Genomic DNA, 24,251 nt, shown 5'->3' on the forward strand with positions numbered 1-24,251 from the left:
AGTGCCACTTAATTAAAATTGTGAAATCCAAACAACCCCTGATAAGCCACGTGGCTGCTCCCTACTGAACTAAATGGAAAAATGATTTCTAAGGAAAAACTAATTTAAAAAATTTAAAAACTCTCCTTTCACAACTAAAATGAAATGTATAAATAAACTGATGCGAGAAATTTATCTGCTTTATCAGACAAGCGACGCATGAAAAAGCAACAGAAGGAGAAACATAGGAAACTGAAATGATGTTCAGCAATAAGTTATATGAATTCCAGAAATTCACGGACGGACGTAAAACAAAATTCACAAGACAACTTTGAGAAAGCGAAAGCCTTCGCATGGCTGTCTTCTGTTTCACGGGGAAACAAGGCACTTCGCAAGTCAGAAAAGACGGTACTGCTCTTGCCACGTCCCACACCACAAAGGAATGCTTGTCGTAAGGGGCCCGGGCTGCGGGGGTGCTCAAAGCTCACCAACCGCCAGACCGGAAGCCGCCCGATCCCACGAGGGCGCCAGGCGCAACTGCCCAAGTCCTGCGACCAGATGCCGACTTCAGGGATGGCTCCGCGGGTGGCTGTGCACTCCCCCAGGCCGCACTAGACCTCACACGGCAGGGAGGCCAGTCCCGCCAGCCCCGCCAGCCCCACACCTCGCCTCGGCCAAGGCGGCCCGACCGCAGTGTACGTAGAGACTGCGGCCTGGCCGTCTGCACCAGGCCCCGCAGCGCTGGACCCCGTAAGGCCCAGGGACGTCACCCCCACCCGGGTGCCGGTTCCCCTCTCACCACCTGCCTCTGCAATACCCCCAGCCCCCACTGTCCTCCTCCCAGCTCCTCCTCCTGGGGCTTCCGGAACCTGCGTTCCGTGGTACACAGATGCTCCGTTACAAACATCAGGAAACGCCGAGGCCGCTTCTCTTCCCTGTCAGAACGTCTCCAGCCGCGCTGTTCCTGGAGCTCTCGCTCTCTGTCCCGAGGGCCCACTCTTCCGGGCAGACGAGCCCGAGCCTCGCACACTGGCCCGACCCCGTCTCCAGCCTGTCCTCACCTCCTTCCCGCCCTGCCTGCACCCCGTGAGCACACCCCGTTCATCCGATCCCCTGCCAAGCCATGCTTGGCCTGCACGTCCCTTGGTCCCTTCTGAAACGATGCGGATCACGTAAACAGAGGACCTGCACGGCGATGCTGCTCAGAGAAAACCGGAAGGAATAGTCTGTGCACGGACATGAGCGGGTCAGCCCCACACACTTCTCACCCGTCTGTCACTCGTCTGGACACTCAACACCTTTCCACGTCAGCGCCCCTGACGCTCTCCCGCCCTCCCGGGACATCCCCGCACCCAGGCCACTTCGGACACTGTGGCGGGCAGTTCCACTGCTCCTGACTACAACGGCCACCACGCTGCCGTGAACAACCTAGCACACGCACACCGTTCCCTGCGTGTCCCGACACGGAACCAAAGTCCCGGGCCGCCGTCCAGGCACATGGCTTTGGAACATGGCCCAGAGGCTTCTGAGCCCTGTGCAACGGGGTGTCCCAGCTTTTCCTTATTGAAGGAAGTGAAAATAACAGGCCTCATTTCTTAGGCGCTTCATTTTTTACCTCTAATAATTTTACAAACGTAAAGTTCTGTTAAAAAATTAGGCTAATTATAAGCTCTCAATCTTTGAAGAGAAAAATCAAGGATAAATCAAACACATGTAAAAGTCCTAAGGTCTTAGCTTTATTATGTCACTTCTACTAGACTATCGATGCTTTAGTGTTTTTTTTAAGGAAATTACTAATCTCAAAAAAAAGCATGAGTGGTTTCAGTTAATTAATGTGCTTCAAAAACAAACCAAAAATGTCCTTAAAACGTCCTAAAATTCCTTCTATAATAACAGGAAAGCTTTATTCCGTTATGGTGCTTGGGGGGGAAACAACCCGGTCTTGTAAGAGTTGTCGTATATTGTAAGTAGCAAGAGAATGCAAATATTGCAAAACGACAAACATAATGTGTATATGACAGATAACATACATAAAATAAAATCGACGTCCTAGGTCAGACAAATGCGTTAAAGAAAAGCAAGAGAAAGCCTTGATCGTGATTAAAGCATAAACGCGAACCTGGAGGATCAATCATTACTGCCCTGACGTTTAAGAGTAGATAACCAAAGCCTGGCTCGCTTCAAAGAAAAGACATTTCAAACATGGACGTTACCCAGAATGATATTATACTTACACACACAAGTAATCGTATATAAAGACAGTGATTTGTAAAGAACGGACATATCATATACATGCGCGTTTGAAATCTCAGAAGCAGCTACAGACAAGAATGTTACGATCCCCCCGACGCTACCATTTCCCAGTCTGCATGTCATTCTATTTAAAATTTAGTTCTTAAATTAGAAAAAAAGCATTTAGAGAAAAACAGGCGGCACATCTAGTGAAATACGGACCCCCAAGTGCACGCAGCCGCACAGCCATCACGGTGAGCACAGTCCTGGCGCAGGCACCGCCACACAGCGACGGAAAACCGAGGCGTGGGGGGCGACGGGCTCTGCGGAGCACAGCCTGGCCTAGAGCGCAGAAGACACCGCCTCCGGCCCGTCCACCCACGGGCACGCCCCGGCTGTGTGGTGATAAGTCCCCCTGGCGCCCAGTTTTCACGTCTGCAGACGAAGGGAAGTTCTGGAAAGATGCCTTCGCAGCTCCTGTGCAGCTCTAAAAGCTTCTGAAACTGCATGACCGTCCAACACTGCTTCCTTAATATGCAGCCATCAAATTTCTTGGTATAGTATGTCTGAGGCGTTCTAATACTTTCCAAAGCAACGATCTTAGTATAAAACATTGTGTTTTAAGTAATCTCCCAATTAAGTCAAACGACTTTAAAAAAACAACGCGAAAACCCTCTCTGTCATTTACCAAGCTGTCCTCAAGGTTACAGTCACACCTTTTCTCACAGGACTCACGGAGCTCAGAGTCCGAGAGCAGAGACACACGAGCACACACGACAATGAAGCACGAGAATATGTATGGCATTTTACATTGTGAAGCCACCTCTAAGAGTCACCTCCCTCCTGCGTCTGGCTGGGCCCAGAGCAAAGGAGACGCCCGCTCCACTAATTCAGTCTAAGATGCGGGCGTCCAAGGCCAGCGAGCAAAACAGGTCCCGTCCTAACCTTGGCAAAGCAGCCTGGAGAATCCGAACCCCACTTCCACACAATTAAGCATCTATACACTTCAAGGCCAGAAGCCCACAGGGGTCTAACTTGACTCATGGCAACTCTCAATATCTGGCAAAGTGAGGGTACGTTTCAAGCGTGAAGGATAACTCTAGGGCCACTAAAAAAATGTTGAGTCTGTCCTGACTTTCACAGATCATCCTGCATGTCAGGAACAACACGAGCCGCTGGGAACCCACGGGCTGCGGTGAAGTGTAATCATGCTAAGTGAAACTGGCCCTTCGCTCTGTGAACTGCCCAAGCCAGGCAAGGGTGCCCAGGGCTCTAACCCACCACATGCCGATCTGGCTGCGCCCTGAACGATGAGAGCCCCTGAGGGTCGCGGCTCCAGGACTGAAGCAGCCCCCAAGCAGCACTGGACAGCAGACGCGGGTTTTCAGATCAACAGCAGCGTCACCTTGCGGTCCATGGGGCGGACACCGCCGTTCCCTGAGCTCCATCCAGGCAGCTTCCCCTGGGAGAACTCGTGCACTAGGACCGTCCCCCACGCGCCGTCTCTCTTTTAGCTCAGCGTGTAGGGAGCGGGAGCTCAGTCGGAACCAGGACTCACACTCGAACTCTGACGGTGGAGCAAGCTCGCGGCCCGCTGCAGCACAGCACGCCTGGAGGGAACTTCGTCACCGTCACACCGCAGGCTGCCTGGGCAGGCCACTCGATGCCCCCACGAGGGACAGACGGACGGAAGAGCGTCTCACCTACGTCCGTGATGAGGATGGGCTCTTGCAGCGGGATGTCAGGAACTGGGGTGCTGGCCTTGCCGACGCGCACCTTGGCAGGTTTGCGCTGGTGCCTCATCTTTCTCAGCTCCGTGTGTTTGAAGTGGGAAGCGATGTGCGTCTTCCTGTGGCCTGAGGTTCGGAATTTTTTGTCACAGTGAGGACAAGCGAAAGGTCTGACTCCTAATGCAAATGAAAGCACATCGGAGAGTTACTTCAAGGAAATACAGCTCCACGATTAATGCCAACATAAAATTCCAATACTGATCTGAACATTCGAGTTGTCATTTCATGCTTATTATTTCAGGGCTATGATAAATTTGTCATTTTCCCTTGTTTGCATACAGTTCACATTATAGATGTTAAGACATGGGATGAGAGCATTTGAAGTAAAAAGATTTCCTCTTCAGAAGAGACACACGGATTTCCTAGCAGCAGCAGTCTTGAAGATTATCAAAGCGTGTGAGACTGCTCTCTGTCTCAGGTCGTCACCTGTAACCTGGAGTCACACACCTGCCAGCTGCTGGGGTCCTGAGCGGTAAAGTGTAAACAGCACCTTAAACAGCACCGAGTGGTACTGGGCACTCAGGACTCAAGCAGGAAATGGCGGCTGCTACTGGTTGTAAATAACAACGCCTCTGCTGATGGGGCAGCAACAGCCTCTGAACAGCCCTGCGCTATCACCTTCCTCCTCTGGAGGGAATCTCCCTCAGCTACCACTTTATGGGTGATTGAAAATGCAGATTCCAGGACATACAAAATTGACTAATTTCAGCTTTCTAAAAGTCCCCCACGGGTCAGCGGTCAGCTCGGCCCAGGAACCCCGCGGGGGTCGCCGCTAACCTGGAGGGAGGGCTCCTCTCCGGTGAGAAGCGCGAAGCGAGACCGCCGTGCGCGCTGCGCACCGCTCACGCGCAGTTTACAACAGCGAGCTCAGCGCGCTGCGCGCTCTCCCGCCGAGCGGCGGGTCTCAACGACCCTGGCGCCGCAGCCCCGACGCGCTGGGGCCGCGACTACGACGGCACAGCTGAAGGGCAGGGCAGGCGAGAGGTCCCCTGTCCCTCAAGCCGCAGGGCCACGGTCCCGAGGCCAATGGCGGCCAGGGCCACGGGGCTTCCCACGTGGGCGACCTGCCCTCGCACTGGCCTAAAGCGACGCCAGGCGGCCGCAGGTCGCCTCCGGGCCCCTCTAACTCGCCCCTACGAGGCGCTGTCCGCCGTGGCGCGCGCCAAGTCCCCGCGCCCCTGGCCAGCAGGGCGGCCTGCAGGAGACCCCGCGCGGTGGTGTGGAAGGGGCGCGGGGAGTGTGGGGCGCGGGTCGGGGACAAGGGGGGCGGCGGAGGAGGGGCTGAGGGGCAGAGCTGAGGGGGGTGCGCGAGAGGGTGCAGAGCGAGGGGCGGGACGCTGCAGTGGAGTACGCCGAGGATGCAGAGCGAGGGGGGCTGCCGAGGGGGCAGAGCCGCCAGGGGGCCGAGGGGGCCGGGCAGATGCGTGAGGGGGCGGGGACGCCGTGGGCGCGGGCTGCCGAGGGGGACGCCGGAGGTGGGTGGTGGGGCTGGGCTTGAGGGGCTGGGCACCCGCGCAGTCAAAGACGTACTTTGAGTGGCCACCGATGGAGAAGCCCTTCATGCAGTGCGGGCACTTGAAGGCCTTGATGCCCGTGTGCGTCTTGATGTGCGCGGTCAGCGTGCTCTTGACCGCGAAGGCGCGGAAGCACTGCGGGCACTTGAAGGGCTTCTCGTGCGTGTGGATGCGGATGTGGCGCACCAGGTCGCTGGGCTTCCGGAACTCCTTGGTGCAGTAGGGACACACGTGCCACCGGACGCCGTTCTCCTCGCGGATGGAGCCTGGGCAAACGAAAACACGAGCTGTCCCGCGGGGCCGGCCTGCCCGCGCCCCCCGCGCCCCCCGGCGCCCACGTCCTCCCGGGCCGCTGCGTCGTCGCTGCGGCGCCCGCCGGCCCGGAAGAGCGAGCGCGCCAGGCGCCGGAGTCGCGGAGGCCTGCCGCTTAGCCCAGCACGAGGCGCCAACAGCCCCCTGAGGGAATAAATCGCAGCCTGTGAGAGATCAGCGGTCTGAGGGGACGGGATGTGACACAGGGCCACGTGAGCGGAACAGACTCCGCCCACTGCGCACGCGAATGGAAAACCGGGCATCGAAGGACGACACCCAAAGGAACGCACGGACGTGAGAAGGAGCGACGCTGCAGGACAGCGTGAGTCTGACCACCAGCGAAAAATACTGCAAACGTAAATACTGACGAAATGGTAGCTTCTCATGCTACAAAAGGGAATTTATAAAGAGTTAAGACCAAAAAAAGCTAGTATGTATGACACGAACAAATTCAGGATCAAACATTAAAGATTCTTGTATAACTCTAATTATTATTATTCAACTCTGAATCATTCGTATCAAAAAAAATCACAAGCAAAATTTATGAAAATACAATAAGTAAAATGATTTTTAAAATATCAAAATTTTTAAAAACAAAACTCAGATAACTCTTTATTAAACTGTGTCTGTCCAGGAAGTCCTCCCTCAGTGTGACAGGTTCTCAGAAACAGAAACTGCGACTCCACCGAAGCCACGTGTACGGAAACCAGCGACCAGAGGCTGAGGGGACAGGCGGGCTGGGTGTCCACGGCACGTTCTGGGCACAGAACCACCACCGCACTCTGAGTGACCCTCGAAACACTTCCAGTACCAAACGGTGAAGGAAGCGTGAGCTGTCCGTGCATTTAAGAGAAACGAACAGCAACGAGCAGCAGGATTTTCCAGCCCACGCCTTCCAGCCGCAGCTCGTGCGTGGTGGAGCCCCTGGCAGCACAGGGCAGCGGGCGGGACCCACGGTGGACAGGACACCCTCACGCACTCCCTGGGACAACGCGGACGCACCGGGTCACTGACTGCACCTCACTGGGACGGGGAAGGACCCCAGAGAAAAGCAGCAGACCTGGCGGAGGGTGCGGGCCCCCCACACAGACACCGGCCCGGCCGGAAGCGATTCCTTTTTTTCTCATCAACAGCGTAATGAAATGACGTTACTGGAGGATCTGCTGTACAGAGGTGGTTTTAGCACAAAAACAGAAAATCTCCCTTCTCTTTGTTACCAGTAAATACAAGGGATCCTGCATATGTGCAAGTGACTCTGAAAGGGCAGCGCTGTGTTTTCCTGAATAGGATGCTCTTTGCAAGACTAATTAATAATTAACACAGGGAAGGAGGTTAGGAAAAAGGAGGAAAACACATTAAAAAAAAAAAAAAGTGAAATAGTGGAAACAAGAACAGAGAGGAACATAAACCATGAGGGAAAAATAGTAGGAAACAAGGAGAATGGCTTTCAAAGTGAGAGAAAGACATTTAGTCTACAGTCATAAAGCTTATGTCAAGGAAGTCTACAACTTAAGACTGCTTAAAGTTAACAAGGAAAAATTAATTCAGGCAAGTGCCATAATTTTGTCATGATGGATCAAAAAAAGCAAAGTATAAAAATATCTATTAGCTAAAATTAGGAAATCATCCTCAAAATGAAAACGAAAATTTATCTTAAATTACGTATGACATAATACACAACTGTCACCAGGTTCTACTTATTTCTGGAAACAGATGAAGCGGAGATTGCACACTGGTAGCCTGAGGCCGCCTCCAAGTCTGGCCTGCATGTGTTTTGTTTGGCCCACACAGTATGACAAACGGCCCTTTAAAAAATGGAAAGATCTGGAAAACTAGACCTGCATTCCCCATGGCAACCATCTCTGGTGCTGGCCGCTTTCCTCTTCAAACATATTAATAAATTTAAAAACAAAAAACATAAATCACCTGTAAGATAGAAAGGCTTTTACTAAAATTCAACATCTAGTCTTAATCGGAAAACTAAAACCAGAAGGAGGTGAATAAAACATATCTCATCACACCTGACTTAACAAAAAAGTACTAAAATCAACCCTCTTAAAGTAAGGGAAAAGTCCACTGTCATTGCATTAATTTATCGTGTTTAGAGATACTAGCCAATGAAATCAGGTAAGATAGAGAAACATACAATATAAACTATAAAGGAAAAAGTAAAATCATTCATTACAAATGACTATATACCTAAAAAAATTAAAATTCAGAGGCCCACATTTTAATACATGAGAATCAATATCCTTCATATCTACGAACTTCAGAAGAAAAACTTAAACTACTACTAAAATATAGGGGGAAAAAAAATCTGAATAAATGGAAACGCAGAACCTATTTTTTGGTACAAAGACTAAAAATTATAAAGACGTCAATTCTCCAGTTACATCACGTACGTGCAAATGCCAGTAGGAGTTTTGCAGAACTAGAGTTGGGGAAGTTTTACAGACGATTCTAAAATACGTATGAAAAAATAAATATGTGAAAGTGGTCAAAAATACACTTTCTGAAAAGTGTAACAAGAGAGGACTAGGCCCCTTACTTACAAAAGCATACTCTAAAGCTAAAACTGTTTGGTACCAGAACACAAAATAAAAGGACAGATTGATGGAGTGGAATAGGGTCCAAAAAAGACCTCCACTGGTCTGTGAGTGCAGTGTATAGGGCCCTGCGTGTCAGAGGTAGGGCACTATTCAGTCAGCGGCATTTGGACAGCCAGGTGTCCATCTGGAAACGGAATGAAATTGAGTCAAAAAAGGTTGTTTTTCAAAACTATCGATCTTGAAATCTAAGCACTATACAAGTCCAAAAGTCGTAAAACAAACTTACGACAGAGAAACAAAGCATCTCTCCCTGTTAACTCGAAAAGGCAAATGCACCAGAAGAGGACATGTGCCGCAAATGCAGCTCACCCGGTGCCACGCCTTTGATGTATCACAGCAAATAAAAACCAGGTCCCTCTCGTGGGAAACAGGCAGGTGCTCAGCGTGAGAAGCCGCTCGACCGTACTTCTCCTGAGAGAAGAGATGAGAGCTGTAGCAAGAAGCCACTCCGATCCTACCAGATGAGGGAAAAGGACCTGACACTCCAGTGACAACTATCCCAAAGGCCACGAGGTGACAGACACTCCAACTCAAGTTGCAGCATGGCAATCCATAAGACTCCACAGGAAAAAATCAGCAACATTCACCGAAATTTTTAAAGTATGAATGAATTTTTTTTTTTGCCTTCAAGCACATTAATGACATAAATAATGAAGGAGATCTGCAGGCTGGGTCGATTTCAGCACCCTGACATTGGTGACTGTCATACAGTTGTGTGGGGTGGTGTCCTTGGCCGCAGGAGACATCTGCTGGAGTATTTAGTAACAGGGCATTACATCTGCAAGTCAGTCTCAGAAAACCCAGGGAACACGCAGTTAAGGAGAAAGCAACAGTAAGAAAATGCTAACACTTGGGGAACCTATACGAAAGAAAGGTGAGAATTCTTTGTATTGTTTTTGCAACATTTCTGTTAAGCCTGAAATTATTTTAAAATTAAAACTTTAAAACAATCTTCACAGAGCTTAACCTTTGAAACCTGACACTTCCAGAGACGTACGCTACAGATAAATTTACAAGTGTGAAATGACATAACTCTAAACGTACCCACTGGAGCACTGTACGTATTAGCGAAAACTACGAATGACCTTAACATTTACGCAAACACGGGGCGCTACCGGCACTGTGTAAAATAAGTGTCAGGTGGGCAACAGTGAACTGCAGAACGTGCACAGTGTGCCACTGTCCTGCTCAAAGTGGTGACATGTGTAACACGTGATGTGCCGTCTGTTTAAAAGACACAGGAACAGACCCTGACATGGCGGCTGCCCTGGGCAGGGGCGCGGAGGGCGACGGCTGGGGGGCCTCGCACCTCTCCCTGTCTGCCATTTTGTATCTTCTGAACAGTGTGACACGAGCAAATTTTACCCACTCAATAAGTATTTTTAATGGACTCATTAAGCACTTGCACGTGTCAGGCACTGGTCTACACACTGTATGGGGACTTCCTCATCAGTTCTCTGCTCAGTCCACAGATGAGGAAGCTGACACTTCAAGGGCAACTGACTCGGCCGAGGCCAGATGTCACCCCATGGGAAAGCTACGGTGCATGTGCGGCCCGTGTGCCTGACTCAGCTCTGTCCTCCCAGCTTTGCTTCGAGGATGGCACCGAGGACGCGCCTGCCACGTGCCAAGGACCCCTGCAGGCACGTGCCCCCCCGAAGGAACCAGGGAGTGGCACAGGGCGAGAGGCGGGCTGCGGCAGTGCCTGCACTCGAGCACGTGGCGTGCAAAGGCAGCGTGAGCCATCCCAGGGGAGGACACTCGGAATCGTCTGCGTGAAGGTGACCCTCCTGGGAAGCGCCGAAAGGCAGCGCTGGACCGCGAGAAGGCCCTGCTCTGAGGCGCGTCTGAAAGGCAAAGCCAGGTGTGGATTCCAGAGCCTTAGCGTTCAAGTGGCCGGACAGCGCGGCGTCCGCTGGGAGTTGGCACGTCGGAGCCTGCGGGGCAGCCGGGCGAGGTGACGGGGAGCCTCCAGGCCGCAGACGGTGCTCGGAGAGCAAGAAAGCTTGACGTGTCCCCCTCACTCCACAGTCAGGCTCCACGTGCGAGAGAGCGCCAGAGACACAGCCAGCTCCGTCCATGGTGTCAGGAGACGAGGGGGACGAGGTGACAAGGACCTGGGCAGTGCAGGGGGTGGGACGGAGTGAGGGGGGGCTGCTGTGGGCCAGGGGACCTGCCTCGTGCAGCCAGAACACTCCCAGGACAGCGGGAAAGACAGACTGGACCCTCGGGGGCCAAAATGCTGATTCAGACTTCAGACCGCGGGGCCCGGCCAGCCTCGAGCAGGTCAGGACCTCCCCAGACGCCTGGCAGGTGCGCGTGGAAGGCCGAGCCCAGAGGACACACGGCGAGGCACACGAAGCTGTCCGCCTTCACGCGCGGCTCCACCCAGCGAAACACCCTCAGAACCACCTCCGCTCAGCGGTTCGTCAGGGAGACGCGCATGCCCAGGCCCGGGGCAGCTGCCCGCCGCCCTCCAGGGACGACATGCACAGGACGCAGAGCAGCCGGGCCTTCGCCTGGCTCCGTTACCGAGCAGCTCCCCCAAGGCCGAGCTGCTGCCATTCCCTCACCAGTGGCTAAACCCAGGGCAGGGTGGAGACCGAGCGTGCTCGGGGCTCCCGAGGCGGGGGTGGACGGCGAGGTGGCCATCAGAGGCCGTGGGAGTCACTCTGGTCGGACACCACGTGGGAACCGTGTGCCACAGCCACGGGAGCCGTGGCATTGAGCCGAACTAAATCCTGACGTCGCTCTTGAAGGTGACGTGTCAGCTGAGGAAGGCGGGCCCCCGTTTCCGGTGTGGGCGTCTGACAGCCATGATAGGCTCGCACGCCTGCTGTCAGGTCCCACGCGGCCAGCTGTGCTGTGCGGGAGAAGCACGTGACCCTCTACCTGACAATGTACGTGGAGGAATAAACTCTGCTGATGAAATGAAACCAGCAGGGTCTTTGTGCCAAGTGTCCCTGTCCACCCGGCTGTTGGCATTCACCGGGAGGTGAGGCCGACTTCCTGGCCCCGTTGTCTAAGCTGAAATGGAACGGGACGGTCACTGGGAGTTAGCTGGACTAAATTAACTCAGGATGGGACATCAAGGATGCTCGAGAGGCACTGCCGAGTACTGAAGCAAAAGCAGGCTGTGCCGTAGCCACTAACTCGCAAGGACAATGGCATCCCGTCAGGCCGCCGGGCTCTGTCATGCCCACAGCGCTCTCAGACAGCACGAGCCACTGTCATGCCGGCCGCCACGAGGACCTGACTTACAAAGGACGTAACTCGAAACGGGGTGAAGATGAGGCCGTGCTCGCAGAAAACACAAAAGAACTGAAGGCGCTGGAGGCCGTGCCCGCCCGGCCCCATCGGTCGCTGCGGGTCATGCCCGCCCGGCCCCATCGGTCGCTGCGGGCGTCTGCCAGCAGAGTTTTCAGTCGTCCAGGCATTGCTGGCACCACGCAGTTTAAAGCAGCTGGCGTGGCAACGAAATCGCAGTTCGCGCTGGGCGCTCTCCCGGGTCTCGTGGGGCTCGTGACTCGGGCGCCGTGTCAGAAGCAGGGGCTCTGCAGACTCGAGCACTGCAAGCAGCAGGACCCGGCGCCCACCGTGTGCCGGCGTCACCGGAGTCTGCGAGGCCGCCCCTAGGTGCAGCGTGCTCTCACGTGAGGCCCTGCTCAGGCCTGCCAGCCAACAGCCACCCTGGATCCCGGGTCTGCGGCACTTCGGTGCACAGGCTTGGAGCAGAACCGCTCACCTGTTCTCTGGACTTGTCGCATCTCTGAAAAACCACAGCTACCCTTCCACGGAGGACATCCTGGAGAGAAGCCGATTCATTAGCATCTTCCCCGGGCCTGTGAAGCAGCCAGGACCCACCGCTCAGCCAGGAGACAGCCGCAGCGCTGGCCGCCAACAGGGGCCCGGGCAGGACAGAAGCCGGCGCCCACGGAGCCTCGGAGCCCCCGCCAGGGAAGGCGACACACGGAGCACGCGGGCCCAGCGAACTTGGGGCAGCAAGCGGACTGCGAAGCAAGCGGCAGTGCCCACCATCTGCGCGTGCACGGACCTCGTCACCGGCCCCGCCGCCCCTCACCAGTGTGTCCACACCGCTGCTCGCCGCGTGACCTTCATCCGCCCGTCTAGGGACTGTACTCAGACCGCGGCCCCACGACCTGCTGGAGCCAGTGCCCTCAGCAGCCAGAAGGCTGGACTGGAGGTGCAAGGCCGGCGCCCAGGCCTCTGCCCCACGCAGCGTGGGGAGCGGTGTGCCAGGAGCAGGAGACAGGAGGGGACAGGGAGCGGCAGGCCTGCTGCCACGGAGAGGAGCCGCGCTTCCTGCAAACTGTCACAGGCGGTGGAGGGAGCGAAGCCGAGTAGCACGAGGTCCAGAGAACGTCGCTGTCACCGAGGGACAATCACAGACCGAGCCGGGAGAGCTCTGGGGAGGCGGGGCGGACGGTGGGAACTGCTGACTTGCGGTCAGGCTCGGAGCCCCTGCACCTCCTCTAGCCCCCTCGGGACATGCCTGTGACCGGCAGGCCTGCACACAGCACCCTTCACCCAGGGCGTGCTCAGTGTCTCCCACGGGAACACCGCCCTGGTGCAGGCAGCTCAGAGGTAAGTCGGGTTCGGGCGGCCGGCCAGGAGCCGGATGCTGAAGTCCTTAAAAACGACTCCAAGGTGCTCTCCCGGCCACCGGCCCAAGGCACCAGCTCTCTCCACGCCCACGTCGCCACTGGGACTCCAGGTGACATTTCCTGGGCCACTCACACTGCCCTGCTACACACTGCTTGGAGCGGGGTTTTCTGTAAACGGGGCGTCGTTTTCCCTAAGTGCAGGGACAGCAACGGGAGAAGCTGCCTGCCGCCGGCCAAAGTCACACGGCGTAAAACGCCACGGACACAGCGGAGACGCTCTGCGCCTTGATCTGTTTTAGTCGAAACCTGAAGTCCAGACCTTCGAGACCACAGGTATGGAAAACGGTGGTTCTAATTGCTGAATATAAAGTGTTAAAAATGTTTGATTTTCTTTTATGTGCGCAGACACAGAGCATGAAGGAAATACAGTAATCAAACTAACTTACTGTCACTAGCAATTACATTTCTTTAAATTGTTTCAACACCAATGTGTAACCTACAAAATTAACTTACTTAAAAGTAAGCGCCTATATATTTTTCTTAAAAAATGTATTTTTCATACTGAAATAATAAAAACATTAGCCAAGTAAGTTCAAAAATACGCCATAAAGAAAAAATAAAGGGGGAAAAGAGTGAAAGAAAAAAGTAATTTAATCGAAAATTCACTAGAACTGCCAAAACTTGCTCAGTGTTCTGTATATGTATTTAACTTACTCAAATATTTCAGAAATTAATGTGCATGCTTTTTACAAACTCTGTGAGCCCAACACTCCACGTTACAATACCGCACGATAAGGCTAATGAGCACTTCATTCTGACACCTCTGCTCACTGCACGGAGAAGCTCCTGAGTCCTCGGGAGGTTGGCCCTCCTGCTACCTGGCAGAGGGCGTGAGGCTGGCAGCCATGCCAGAGCCCCTGCACCTGAGTGGCTTCGGTGCCAGGCGGCAGCCACAGGCCGCAGTACCCGTGGGAGGGCCTCGCAGAGCCGGTGGGTTTCCTGCTGCTGGACAGGCACGCGGGTCGGCGCTCCAAGGCGCCAGGCTGCCCTGTGCCTGCTCAACGGCCCCTTTTCTCCGTCTTGCCTCCCCAGAGACCACAACAACCCTGGTGATAAAGTGCTTCCTTTCCATCGTCCTATTTTCACTCGGAGGGGGGCAGGCCCGGGGCAGAGGAGAGCAAGACCAGGGACTGAGAAACGGTGTCACAACCGCACGCTAACGATGAGGAAACACTCAGAAAGCAGCGCTGACGGAGGCAAGAGGTCGTCCGGTCTGTGCAGCGAGAAAGCCCTCGCTCCCCAGACACCTGGGCGAGGCTGGATAGCTGCATTTGTGAGAAAGTATTTTTGTAGGTCATTTTTGCCCACAAGAGGAGAATCTACTTCATTTGAGAAAGATGCAAGGATGCCTGCCCTGTGCAAAGAGCCACGCCGAGCACGTGGGCACCCAGAAGCACCAGAATACGTTCCCGCTGTCCAGCCAGTGACGCAGAGACTGCAGGCTGATGGGGGTGGGGGGCAGCCGTCTTCAGGGGACATGCCCCAGGGGCCGCTCTGGGCTGGCCCACCGAGAGGAGGGGGAGAAAGAGCGCCCCCTGGATGTAGCACAGCTTGTGGGGAAGCCAGGCGGCCAGAGGTGGCGAGAAGGTTAGGAACGGCAGACACCCCACGTTTTGGTCGTGAGTTTGCACCAGAAAAGCAGGGGCAGGGGCTGGAAGTGCCTGCGGGCAGGTGCCAGGCTCACAGGCCAAGGACCAGACGGGGTCGTAGGGAACATGAGGGTTTCAAGCAGAGGGGCTGCACTGTACAGGCCATCAAGGGCAGAGGGGAGGGGACCGGCCCGGGGGGGCGACAGCAATGCAGCCAAGATGGAGGCAAGGGGGCCTGCAGCAGGGGAGAGGGACACAGCTGGTGCGGGACGACTGTCAAACCGCCCGGTGTCAAGGCCCCGGGACACATCTGGAGGAGCAGGAGTCACGGGGAAGAAGGCCGCCAAGCAAAGGAGCTAGTTAGGCAAACCGTCTTGTGGATTTTCACTTTAAATATCAAACAAATGCTGCTAGGTGGACGCCATCGGAACGCTGAGCAAACGCCCCCTCGGAATCAAACAGGGCACGTTTCTCCGCAGCGCGCAACGCGCCCTCCAAAACGACCCGACGCCAGGCACGTGGGACCTACCTGGCAGGAACGGCGACTTCTTCTTTACGATTTTCTTCTCCTTTCTGTCCAGCTTCTCCGTGCCGTCCTGCTCCTGCTCCTGCTCCGTGCCGGGAGGCGCCGGCCGCTCGCGGGGCACGTCGGGGCGGTCGGGGCGGTCGGGAGCCCGCCCGTGCGTGGCGCAGGCCTGGGGGAGGCTGGCGTCGCTCGGGTGTGCTGCAACTGGAATTGAAGACAGCCCACTGTTGTCTAAGGCTTGCTGAGACAGAACAAAACTAGGAGGTTAGGAGGGCTGGCGGCCCGGCCCCGCCTGCCAGACCGCCGCCAGAGCCCGAGCGCCACCCCGGAAGCACAGTCTGCGCGGCCCGGCCGCCATCCGCACCGACACTTCCAACTCTGAGGCTCACATCTCGCCTCCACCCGCCACGGCACGAGCACTGACGTTTCTAAGCAAAGGGAAGTGCACTGGCGGATTCTGATTCCGAGGCATCCTCCTGCAGACAACTCTGGGTGTCTCGGGGCGGACTGGGGGTCACGGTTTACATGACACTGGATTTACCCGTAAGCCAAAGGCTGCCGTGACGCCCACCAACGGGGCATCACATGGGCGGAGGAGAGAGGCCAGTTTTTAAATCATAAACAGAGAGAGGCCGCCGAGGCCGGCTGTCTGCACGTGGAGACTGCGTGCAGACTGGGCAGAGACGGGAGCGCACCCCGCCCGCCCACCCCGGGCGCGGGGAGCGCGCGTGGCCACGAGGGGGCGGTGCTCCCAGGGGGCAGTGCCCGTCTCCCAGCAGCTGTGCCAGGAGCTCGAGGGAGAGGAGGCGCGTCCTGTGCCTCTGTCGGCAGGGGCAGATACGAGCCCGTGCTTTTCAAGTAAATTCGCTTACAGAGAAAAGGGTTCTGAACGATTTTAAAACGTGTGTGTGAATAAACCATTTAGCACTCTGCACTGCCCACAAGTAACTCAATAAGCATGTTACATTTTGCTGTAACCTCTTCAGTGGGGACATGTTTGTGAACAGTCCTCATTCTCACAGGCCCCGCACAGTTCTTTCGGTCACGACACCGGGCTCTGACCGACACAGACAAGAGCAGGGACGCGCCTCACCTGTAAAATGTCCTGGCTGACCCCCACGGTGATGCTCAGCTGCCGGCCAGGCTGAGTGGCCTGGTTGGCTTCCACCGGCCCCGGGTCCGAGAGCTCCAGGAGCTGCTGGATGACATCGGTCACTGCCTGTGAAGTCTGCTGACCCGATGCTGACGTCACTTGGACGTCTGTCTGCTGAAGAGGTAAAGTCTGGAACAGCGTGGCCTGAAACAGCAACATTTTCATTAAAAATATAAACGATTACATTAATTGGTACTTCAATTTTTTTTTTTTTTTAACAAAAGGAAAGAAACGGGTATATCTCCAGTACGAGCGTTAAAATCTAGCAATATCCCAAATTTTAAATGTGATGCCTCACTGATTTTTATGTTTGGCACAATACTGGCTCTTAAAACAACATATTCAATGAATTTTGCTACCACGATTTTTTTTAAGTTTTTTAAGTGGTAGTAGATGCTATCAATTCAAGATGGGGAGCTGAGCACAGAAACCTGTTAGCCCATTACAATGAAGTTAGGAAATAAATAAAGAAAATAAAAAGAAATCTGTGGTGAAAACATTCCAAGGTTTTCTGGAAAACGGGCGCTGGGGGTAGACTCCGTGAAGTTGCAGCTGACGTGTGTGTGGGGGAGGGGGGCGGATCTGATTTCTCAGAAACGTAGGAATCTGGACATCCTGTCAGGGACGGGGGAGAGCAGAGCCATGACTCTGCATGACATTACGCTGGGGGCGCAGGACACCACGCGCCTAACAAACCCACAGAGTGCACGGCGCGGAGACGCACCCTAACAAACTGCGCTTCAGTCAATGGCAGACTGCTGGCGTCCGCTCATCGGCCGGAACGGACACACCATTGAGCAAGGCGTTCCCACGGGAACCATAGAGTCGGGGGCCACGCGTGGGGTTCTGTGTGCTTTCCGCTCATTTCCTATAAACCTAAAACTGCTCTAAAAGATAAAGTCATTAATTAAAGAAAATAAAGACTCTCTGTGGAAAAATACGTAGGACTGACAATTAGCCCCTTGTCTTCCTCCGTAGGACAGATGGCAGTTAGACGCTTACCTTCAGACCAAAAAAAAAATGAGGGTTACCTTAAAAAGAGATAAAAATAAACTTTCTGAGGAGAACTCAGGCACCTTTTGTGGCACTTAACTCTCCAGACTAAATAAAAAGCCTTCTGTGTTCTGCCACCAGGGACCCCAAGTTTAAGGGCTGGTCCCTGGCCAATCACAAGTAAAGTGACCCTGGAGGTGATCCAGCTCCACCCTGCACGAAAAGCTCACACACAGGTGTGCTGCTGCCTCACTCTGAAACACCAAGAGGCACCAAGAGCTATAAGCTCTCTGATGAGACCCGTGGGGGGCGATGCGGGGGACTCGGAGAAGAAAGCCTTTAACCGGAAGAGGCTGACCAGGTTTCAGCAGGAAGTGCACCCAACCAGAAGAGAATGCCTTGAAAAAGAAAGAATCAGACCACAGAAGAGAGCCCCCAGAAATTAAAGACCCAGCTAGCTAAAAATAATTCAATGAAAGAATCACAATGAAAAATAATTCAATGAAAGCGCCCAGAAATTAAAAATCAATGAAAGAATCATGAGACCGAGCTGAAGAAACCTTTAAAAGTAGAGCAAAAAGGCCAAGAGTTAGAAAAAGTACAAGGAAAAGTAAGAGACACAGAACCACTCGGGAGGCAAACAGGGCCTCCCGCCAGCCCTGGGGACAGTGCACACGGCGGCGTGGACAGGCCCCCCGCAGCAGTCCGGGGGGGGGGGGGGCAGGTCTCCAGACACCTCGACTGCATTTCCAGATTTTTATCCAGAATGTAAGTTTTAAAAATTATCTGGACTGTCGCTCCAGGTTATTCACTATATCCATGTATTTGATTTGCATACTGCCAAAGGAAAGAGTGAAAACTCTTAACGTTTGGCTGATTACACCGAAAGTTATACTAAAAGTATACTCAGCCCAAAACAGAATTTTTAAGATTTCATTACTGGGCTCTAATTACTCTTCGGTCTTGGAACTTATTCACAACATCTCCCTGAGGAGTGTAAGCTAAGGGACCACCCCCAGATGCAAACATCATGAGAAAAGAAAAGAAAGACAGACACTAACCGTGACCCTGAAGCTCAGGGACAAATGCTAGTGGGCCCGTTTGTCTACCGGCAGGGAGCAGGCGGTTGCTGGCGCAACGCGAACCGCCAGCCTCCTGCCTTCCCAGCGGCACTAACTCCTGAGACCGTCCCAGCTCTGCCGCTGCGAAGACACCTGCTCTACGCTTACAGTTTGCCTCTCACTATCAACGGAAAGGGTGGAAGTAACCGGCCCAGGCTGAGCTACAAAAAAAGAAGAAACGTGTGTGTGTGTGTGTGTGTGTGTGTGTTTTTGAGCCATTCGATTTTAAACACGTGTACTGGAAAATACAATTTAGTTTCCTGGAAGTCCAACGTCTCAGGAAAAATTATCACATTAGACGTGAAAACATATCTTGAAAGGGTAATTGATTTCCAAATTATAACAATGATACAGAATATTCAATAATAATTGTCAATAACGCTGTAGGAATTATAGTTACATTTGTCTTATTTTTACCGGTTCAGGTGACAGTTCATGAAGCAGGATCATGTAACATTATCCTGAAATTTAAAACATTGATTTTTCCCTACTCATTGGAAAAAAGGAGCACGTTACCGTACACATAAACCTTTCACGGCACCTTTACAACCCTCGGTGTTCTAAATAACATGCAATCTCACGGGTCACCATTAAGATGGCAGATTTTGGTAAAAGGAGATCCTTCTCTGAGCCTGCTCACTCCACTCACCGTCAGGATGTGAGCCGTCTCTGCAGAGCCTGCGGGGTTCTGCGGGCCCCCCATATGCATCTTGCTGATGTGAGTGTTCAGGCTGCCTAGACTCTTAAACATGCAGCTACACTCTGCACAATTATAGGTAGGGCCGCTCTTGACCTTGAAGAACAAATGAGAAAAAACAACATTTTATGACTAATTACTTAAACTATGACAAACACTTAAACTATGACAAATCGTGATGGATCATTGCACGAGAAATGACAGCAAAACCTAGCCCTCCAACATCACTTTGAGTTGTAAGGGAGACGGCTCTCGACTGAGCGGCCCGGGTCTCTGTGCCAGTACAGCGCAAGAGCAACTGAAAGCCACGGTGCTTTCTGGGCCTGAACTGGCTCCCGGGAGAAACCAGCTTTCAGATCCCTGACTTGGTAGGAAGCAGCCGTCTGACGGGGCTGAGCGCGCCGTCAGCAACGGAGGCCGGAGTTAGACAGCGGCTCGGCTGTGGCTCGGCCTCCTCCCAGCCGGCGGCAGTGACGGGCGGTGAGGGGCAGTGACGGGCACGGAGGGGCGGTTGTGAGAGGAGGTGACAGGCGGTGAGGGGCGGTGACAGGCACGGAGGAGCAGTGAGGGGCGGTGATAGGCACTGAGGGGCGGTGAGGGGAGGTGACAGGCAGTGAGGAGTGGTGACAGGGTGCACGTTCTCCGTGGAGCCAGTGCTCCCTACGGGCGGCTCCTTGCGAACGCACGCCCAGCCCCAGCACCAGGCTGTCCTCGTGTCACCAGGCCACCTGCACTCGTGACTGCAGCTAGGGCGGCGGGCCTCCAAGGGACCGGCCACGCTACACCTGGACAAGACGTGCAGAACCGCAGGCCGGGCGTCATCACTGGGCCGGATCGTGTCCAGCAGCCGCCCCCACAGGGCCCTCGGTACCCAAGCGCCTGGGCCGGGCCGGGCTCACCTCTGAGTGGACCCTCTGCACGTGGGACTGCAGGTTCCCCTTCTGCGAGAAGGCGGCGGGGCAGAAGGCGCAGGCGTGGGGCTTCTCGCCCGTGTGCTTGACCATGTGCGTCTGCAGCGCCCCCTTCTGGTTGAAGGCCTTGCCGCACTCACTGCACTTGAAGGGCCTCTCACCTGCAGGTGAGAGAGGGCATGAGGACAGTGACAGTCACCAAGGCACATGCAGGCCGCCCGCGCAGATCCCACCGCCCCCGGCCGCCTCCCCCAAGTGCCCGATGCCCACAGAGCCGGGGTGCGCATGGGCCAGCCGGCCCGAGGCAGCGCCTTGCTCCGTGTGCGTGAGCTCGGCACGGTCCCACGGGCAGGCACACGCACCTGTGTGTATCCGGACGTGCCGCGTCAGCTGGCTTGGCTTCTGGAAGGTCTTCCCACAGTGCGGGCAGGAATACGAGAACCCACTCCGGTCCACGTTGCGGTTGTAGGGCCTCGTGCCGGACACCCTAGTGCGACATGGTGCCCACTGAGTTCCTGGTGCCACCCCTCCAGAGGGCCCCTCCACACAAGCAGCTGGCTTGCCGTGAGGGCCGGCTCCAGTGAGAACCCGCCCCCCCAGGTTGTGAGTGTGCGTCTGTGTCCCCTACACACGCACACACATACTAGTTTTACGTACACAGTATCACAAAAATCCACTTTTTCCCTATCTAATGAAAAGACAGACGTAGTCTGTTTTAGTTTGTGTTTTGGGGGCGGTTGGCACGTCCCTCCCTGCGGCGCCAAACACCAAGGCCTCTGCCGCTCCGATGCCACACTGCCGTGAGCCGTGCCGCACCCCGCCCCTGCTCACAACCACCGCGACGCCACTGGTCGCTGCGGTCTGACCCCCGCGCACCAGCCCAGGCCCGACTCCACTCCTGCTCTGCTGGCCAGTGCAGTGGCGGCTGTAACCAAGCGTGTGGCACGAGCGGAACCCTGCCTTTTCCCCGCCCGCGACAGGAGACAGTGACGCCAGCGTGCACGCCTCAAGCCAAGGCTCCAGCGGGCTCTCCCCTCCCCGCCCTGACCTCAAGTCCACCTGCAAGAGTGGCCGGGTCACTCCGAACACCTCCGAAGACGCCTGTCTCGCCTCTCCCACCTCCTCGTCCCGCCACGCTGACTCAGGCCTGTCGGCTGCCACCCCGGCCCACGGCAGCATGGCCACCCCTGACGTCTGGGCAGCCCGCTCCAGGCGTAAAACCCTCCGACGGCTCCCACTGCACCTGGAATGAATCCTCATTCCCACAGTGGCTCCTGAGGCCCGACAGCCCGGCCGGCCTCCTGCCCTCAGCCGCAGCACCCACTCCCGCAGGCCAGCGTGATTTTACTTCCGTTTCCACAGGACCGCCAGGTGACACAGGCGCACTGCCTGACCCGTTCTGGGACACTGTCTGTCATCCTTACTAAATGATATCCATGGCAACGAGGCTGTCGGTGAGGACCCAGAGCCTGTGCGGTCTAGGGCATGATGGCCACATAAACATCTAGGCACCTCTGCTCCCTAGAACCTTTAGGGACACGTCAAACGTGCCTGTATTAAAACGTCATTAAAATAAAATTCTACTGTGTACTGCACACGCATCACATCCTGGGGCTGAAAATTCACTGAAGTAGCCGAGTATGCGGTGGACACCGCACCAGTCCACCACAGGCACACGAAGGAGCTGGGGAGACAAGAGAGCGTGACCAAAAGGGATGCTCGTCCGCATTTCTGAGACGCGGTGCCTGGCAGGACGGCTAGATGGCTCACAGTCTGCGGACACACCATCAACTGTACCAGCTGCTGTGGCCCCTGCTGTTCTGGTCGTTGCTGCTGAAAGGTTCTGACACATCCTGGACACTGGGACTTGGAGAGACGGCACGCTAAGATGGGCAGCAGGCGCGAGACCGTTGACACTGGCTCTCACGGGTTGGTGGAGAAACTAGCTCGGTACATGACAACCGACCACCCCACGAGCCACCCTGAGCACAAAGTGCTAGAAGGAACTTGTATTTAATTTTATTAAGAAAATGGAATATCAGTAAAAATATATAATTGGGAATAGGTCAGATATGAAAATGTGAAAGACATGTTACGTTTTACTAGGAATAAATGTATAAATGTTTGTAAACACAGGCACGGTTGATAACATCACAAGCTCTAAAATGAGACCATTAGGATTCAAACCCCTAACACTGTCAAACCTTGGGAAAGTTGCTTGGTCTCTCTTTTATACTCAGATTTTCTCATCCACAAAGGGGGGACATAAAAGCATCCTGGCCTGATGAGGTCGTCGTAAGTATCTCGTAAGTATCTATGTGCCCGCTCAGCAGTGCCCGGCACGCATGGCTGCTAATCAGTTAGGCAGCACAAATAAACCAGTTCATTGACAGGGGGCTAATTTGGTCCTCGTGAATCCACTGCACGCACGGTTACCTGCCCGTGAATATGTGTCCCCAGCAGTGCCTTGCTCTACAGTGTTTAGCATTAAAAGGCGAGCTAGAACAGCCCGCCTGTGCCACCTGACGCAGGTCGACCTGTGGAGCTCATCCTCCCTGCGGCACGCGTGAAGCACAGGTTAGAACGTCCTGACACCACCCTGGGCTGGCGGCCCCGCTCGTGGCTAAAGCAGCCAGCACTTCTAACCAGTCACGGCGAAGCTCGCCGGTCTTTATGATGTCGCGCAGGTTTCCTTCATGCCCGAGTAAAGGCTCGTACCTGATTTTGTAATGAGTCTTCATGTGCTCCTTCAGCTGGGACGACGTCTCCAGCTCTTTCCCGCAGGCCTTGCAGGTGTGGACCCGGTTGGCGGCCAGCTCCTGGCGGTGCTCCTCCATGTGGACGGCCAGCTGGCTCTGCAGAGTGAACTCATCCCCGCACTCGGAGCAGATGAGGTTCTGCGGAGGGCCAGGAGCAGAGCGCACGCATCAGCACACACCTCGAGTCTCAGAGAGCGAGCACTGCACACGGTCACACGCAGAGTCACACTTCCCCCGGGACACTTCCTCACTCCCCAAAACACACATCCAAATACGACCACGTAAAACCATTTCATTGCGGATAGAACAAGGGATGAGGGAACAAGGCGATTCCTGAGCAAGGTGAACTGTTACAAACTGGCTGTCAGGTGACTGCATTTTGTCCATCTGTGCTGTAAAAATTTTAGAGAAGCACAATGACTTCACTACCACAAAAGGGTCGGCAAAGTTAAGATTACAGTTTGGTAAACTACCTCAAAGGAAAATGACAGCCGATAAATTTTCAAATAAATGCCTAAGTGTACCACACACAAAGGATTTCAAAGTCTTACTGCAAAAAGAAAGAACGTAAAAGAGCTCAAAAACTTTTAACATTTGAACTATAATATTTTGGACATATTTTCATAAATAAATAAAATATATTAAAATAAAATTTATTTCATCTGCTTTTTAAAAACTTGTTTAATACGGCGACTATAACATTTAAATTACTCCTGTTTCATGCAGCGGGACTGGTCCAGGTGTTCCGGACGGCGGAGAATCAAGAGATTCTCCGGGCAGCTGTCCACTACGAGCCGCGTGCGTCTGAGCAGGTTGCCCACGTACAAGTGACGAAGGGGCGTCAGTAACACCTGCCCTCACCCATGCCAGGCGATGCGTCACGAAGCTGAGCAGCGCGTGGCACGGAGGGAGCTCAGCAACAGCTCCGAGCAGGGGAAGCGCCGACTCGGCACAGCCCAGCACGCGCGCTTCCTCGGAACCCCAGGACCCGACCTTTACCTAGACGGCCCCCCAAACAACTGTCCAAACACTAAAAAAGGCCAGTGCAGCCCGCCAGTGAGCACAGCCCCGGAGCTCCAAACGGCGAGATACACTGCTATTTCTGTCCACTAGAATCTCTTCCAGTTACTGCATGAAACAGTCCTGGGAATGTATTAAATGAGAATGAGGTTGTTCATGGACACTGCTCGGCATCCTTTGCAGAAAAAGATGAGGGTGAATGGAATATTTTGATTAATCCAATAATGACTTCAACTTAAGTAATTTTCAGTTAGTATTATTATATCATAATTTAAGGAAATAACAAACGACTAGATTGTCAGTATCTCGTTGATAATACAGAAAATTCTTCCCAGGGAAGCGTTAAAAAGAAGAAAATACC

At 54.2% G+C, this 24,251-nt stretch overlaps 1 protein-coding gene across 1 annotated transcript in view; it reads right to left on the reverse strand.

The window, feature by feature from the left end:
• Positions 1-24,251, reverse strand: part of ZNF236 (zinc finger protein 236) — an 80,367-nt gene that overhangs the window by 32,598 nt on the left and 23,518 nt on the right. Inside the window, exons 4-11 of the mRNA XM_039839483.1 lie at positions 22,830-23,008; positions 20,474-20,598; positions 20,100-20,272; positions 19,153-19,296; positions 16,330-16,533; positions 15,240-15,477; positions 5,512-5,781; positions 3,915-4,118 (exon numbers count right to left, since the gene is read on the reverse strand). Of these exons, the coding sequence (XP_039695417.1) occupies positions 3,915-4,118; positions 5,512-5,781; positions 15,240-15,477; positions 16,330-16,533; positions 19,153-19,296; positions 20,100-20,272; positions 20,474-20,598; positions 22,830-23,008 (1,537 nt within the window). The remainder of the gene's footprint in view (positions 1-3,914; positions 4,119-5,511; positions 5,782-15,239; positions 15,478-16,329; positions 16,534-19,152; positions 19,297-20,099; positions 20,273-20,473; positions 20,599-22,829; positions 23,009-24,251) is intronic.

Source organism: Pteropus medius, unplaced genomic scaffold, assembly GCF_902729225.1.
Source record: "Pteropus medius unplaced genomic scaffold, Ma_sr-lr_union100, whole genome shotgun sequence".
NCBI classification, from domain to species: domain Eukaryota; kingdom Metazoa; phylum Chordata; class Mammalia; order Chiroptera; family Pteropodidae; genus Pteropus; species Pteropus medius.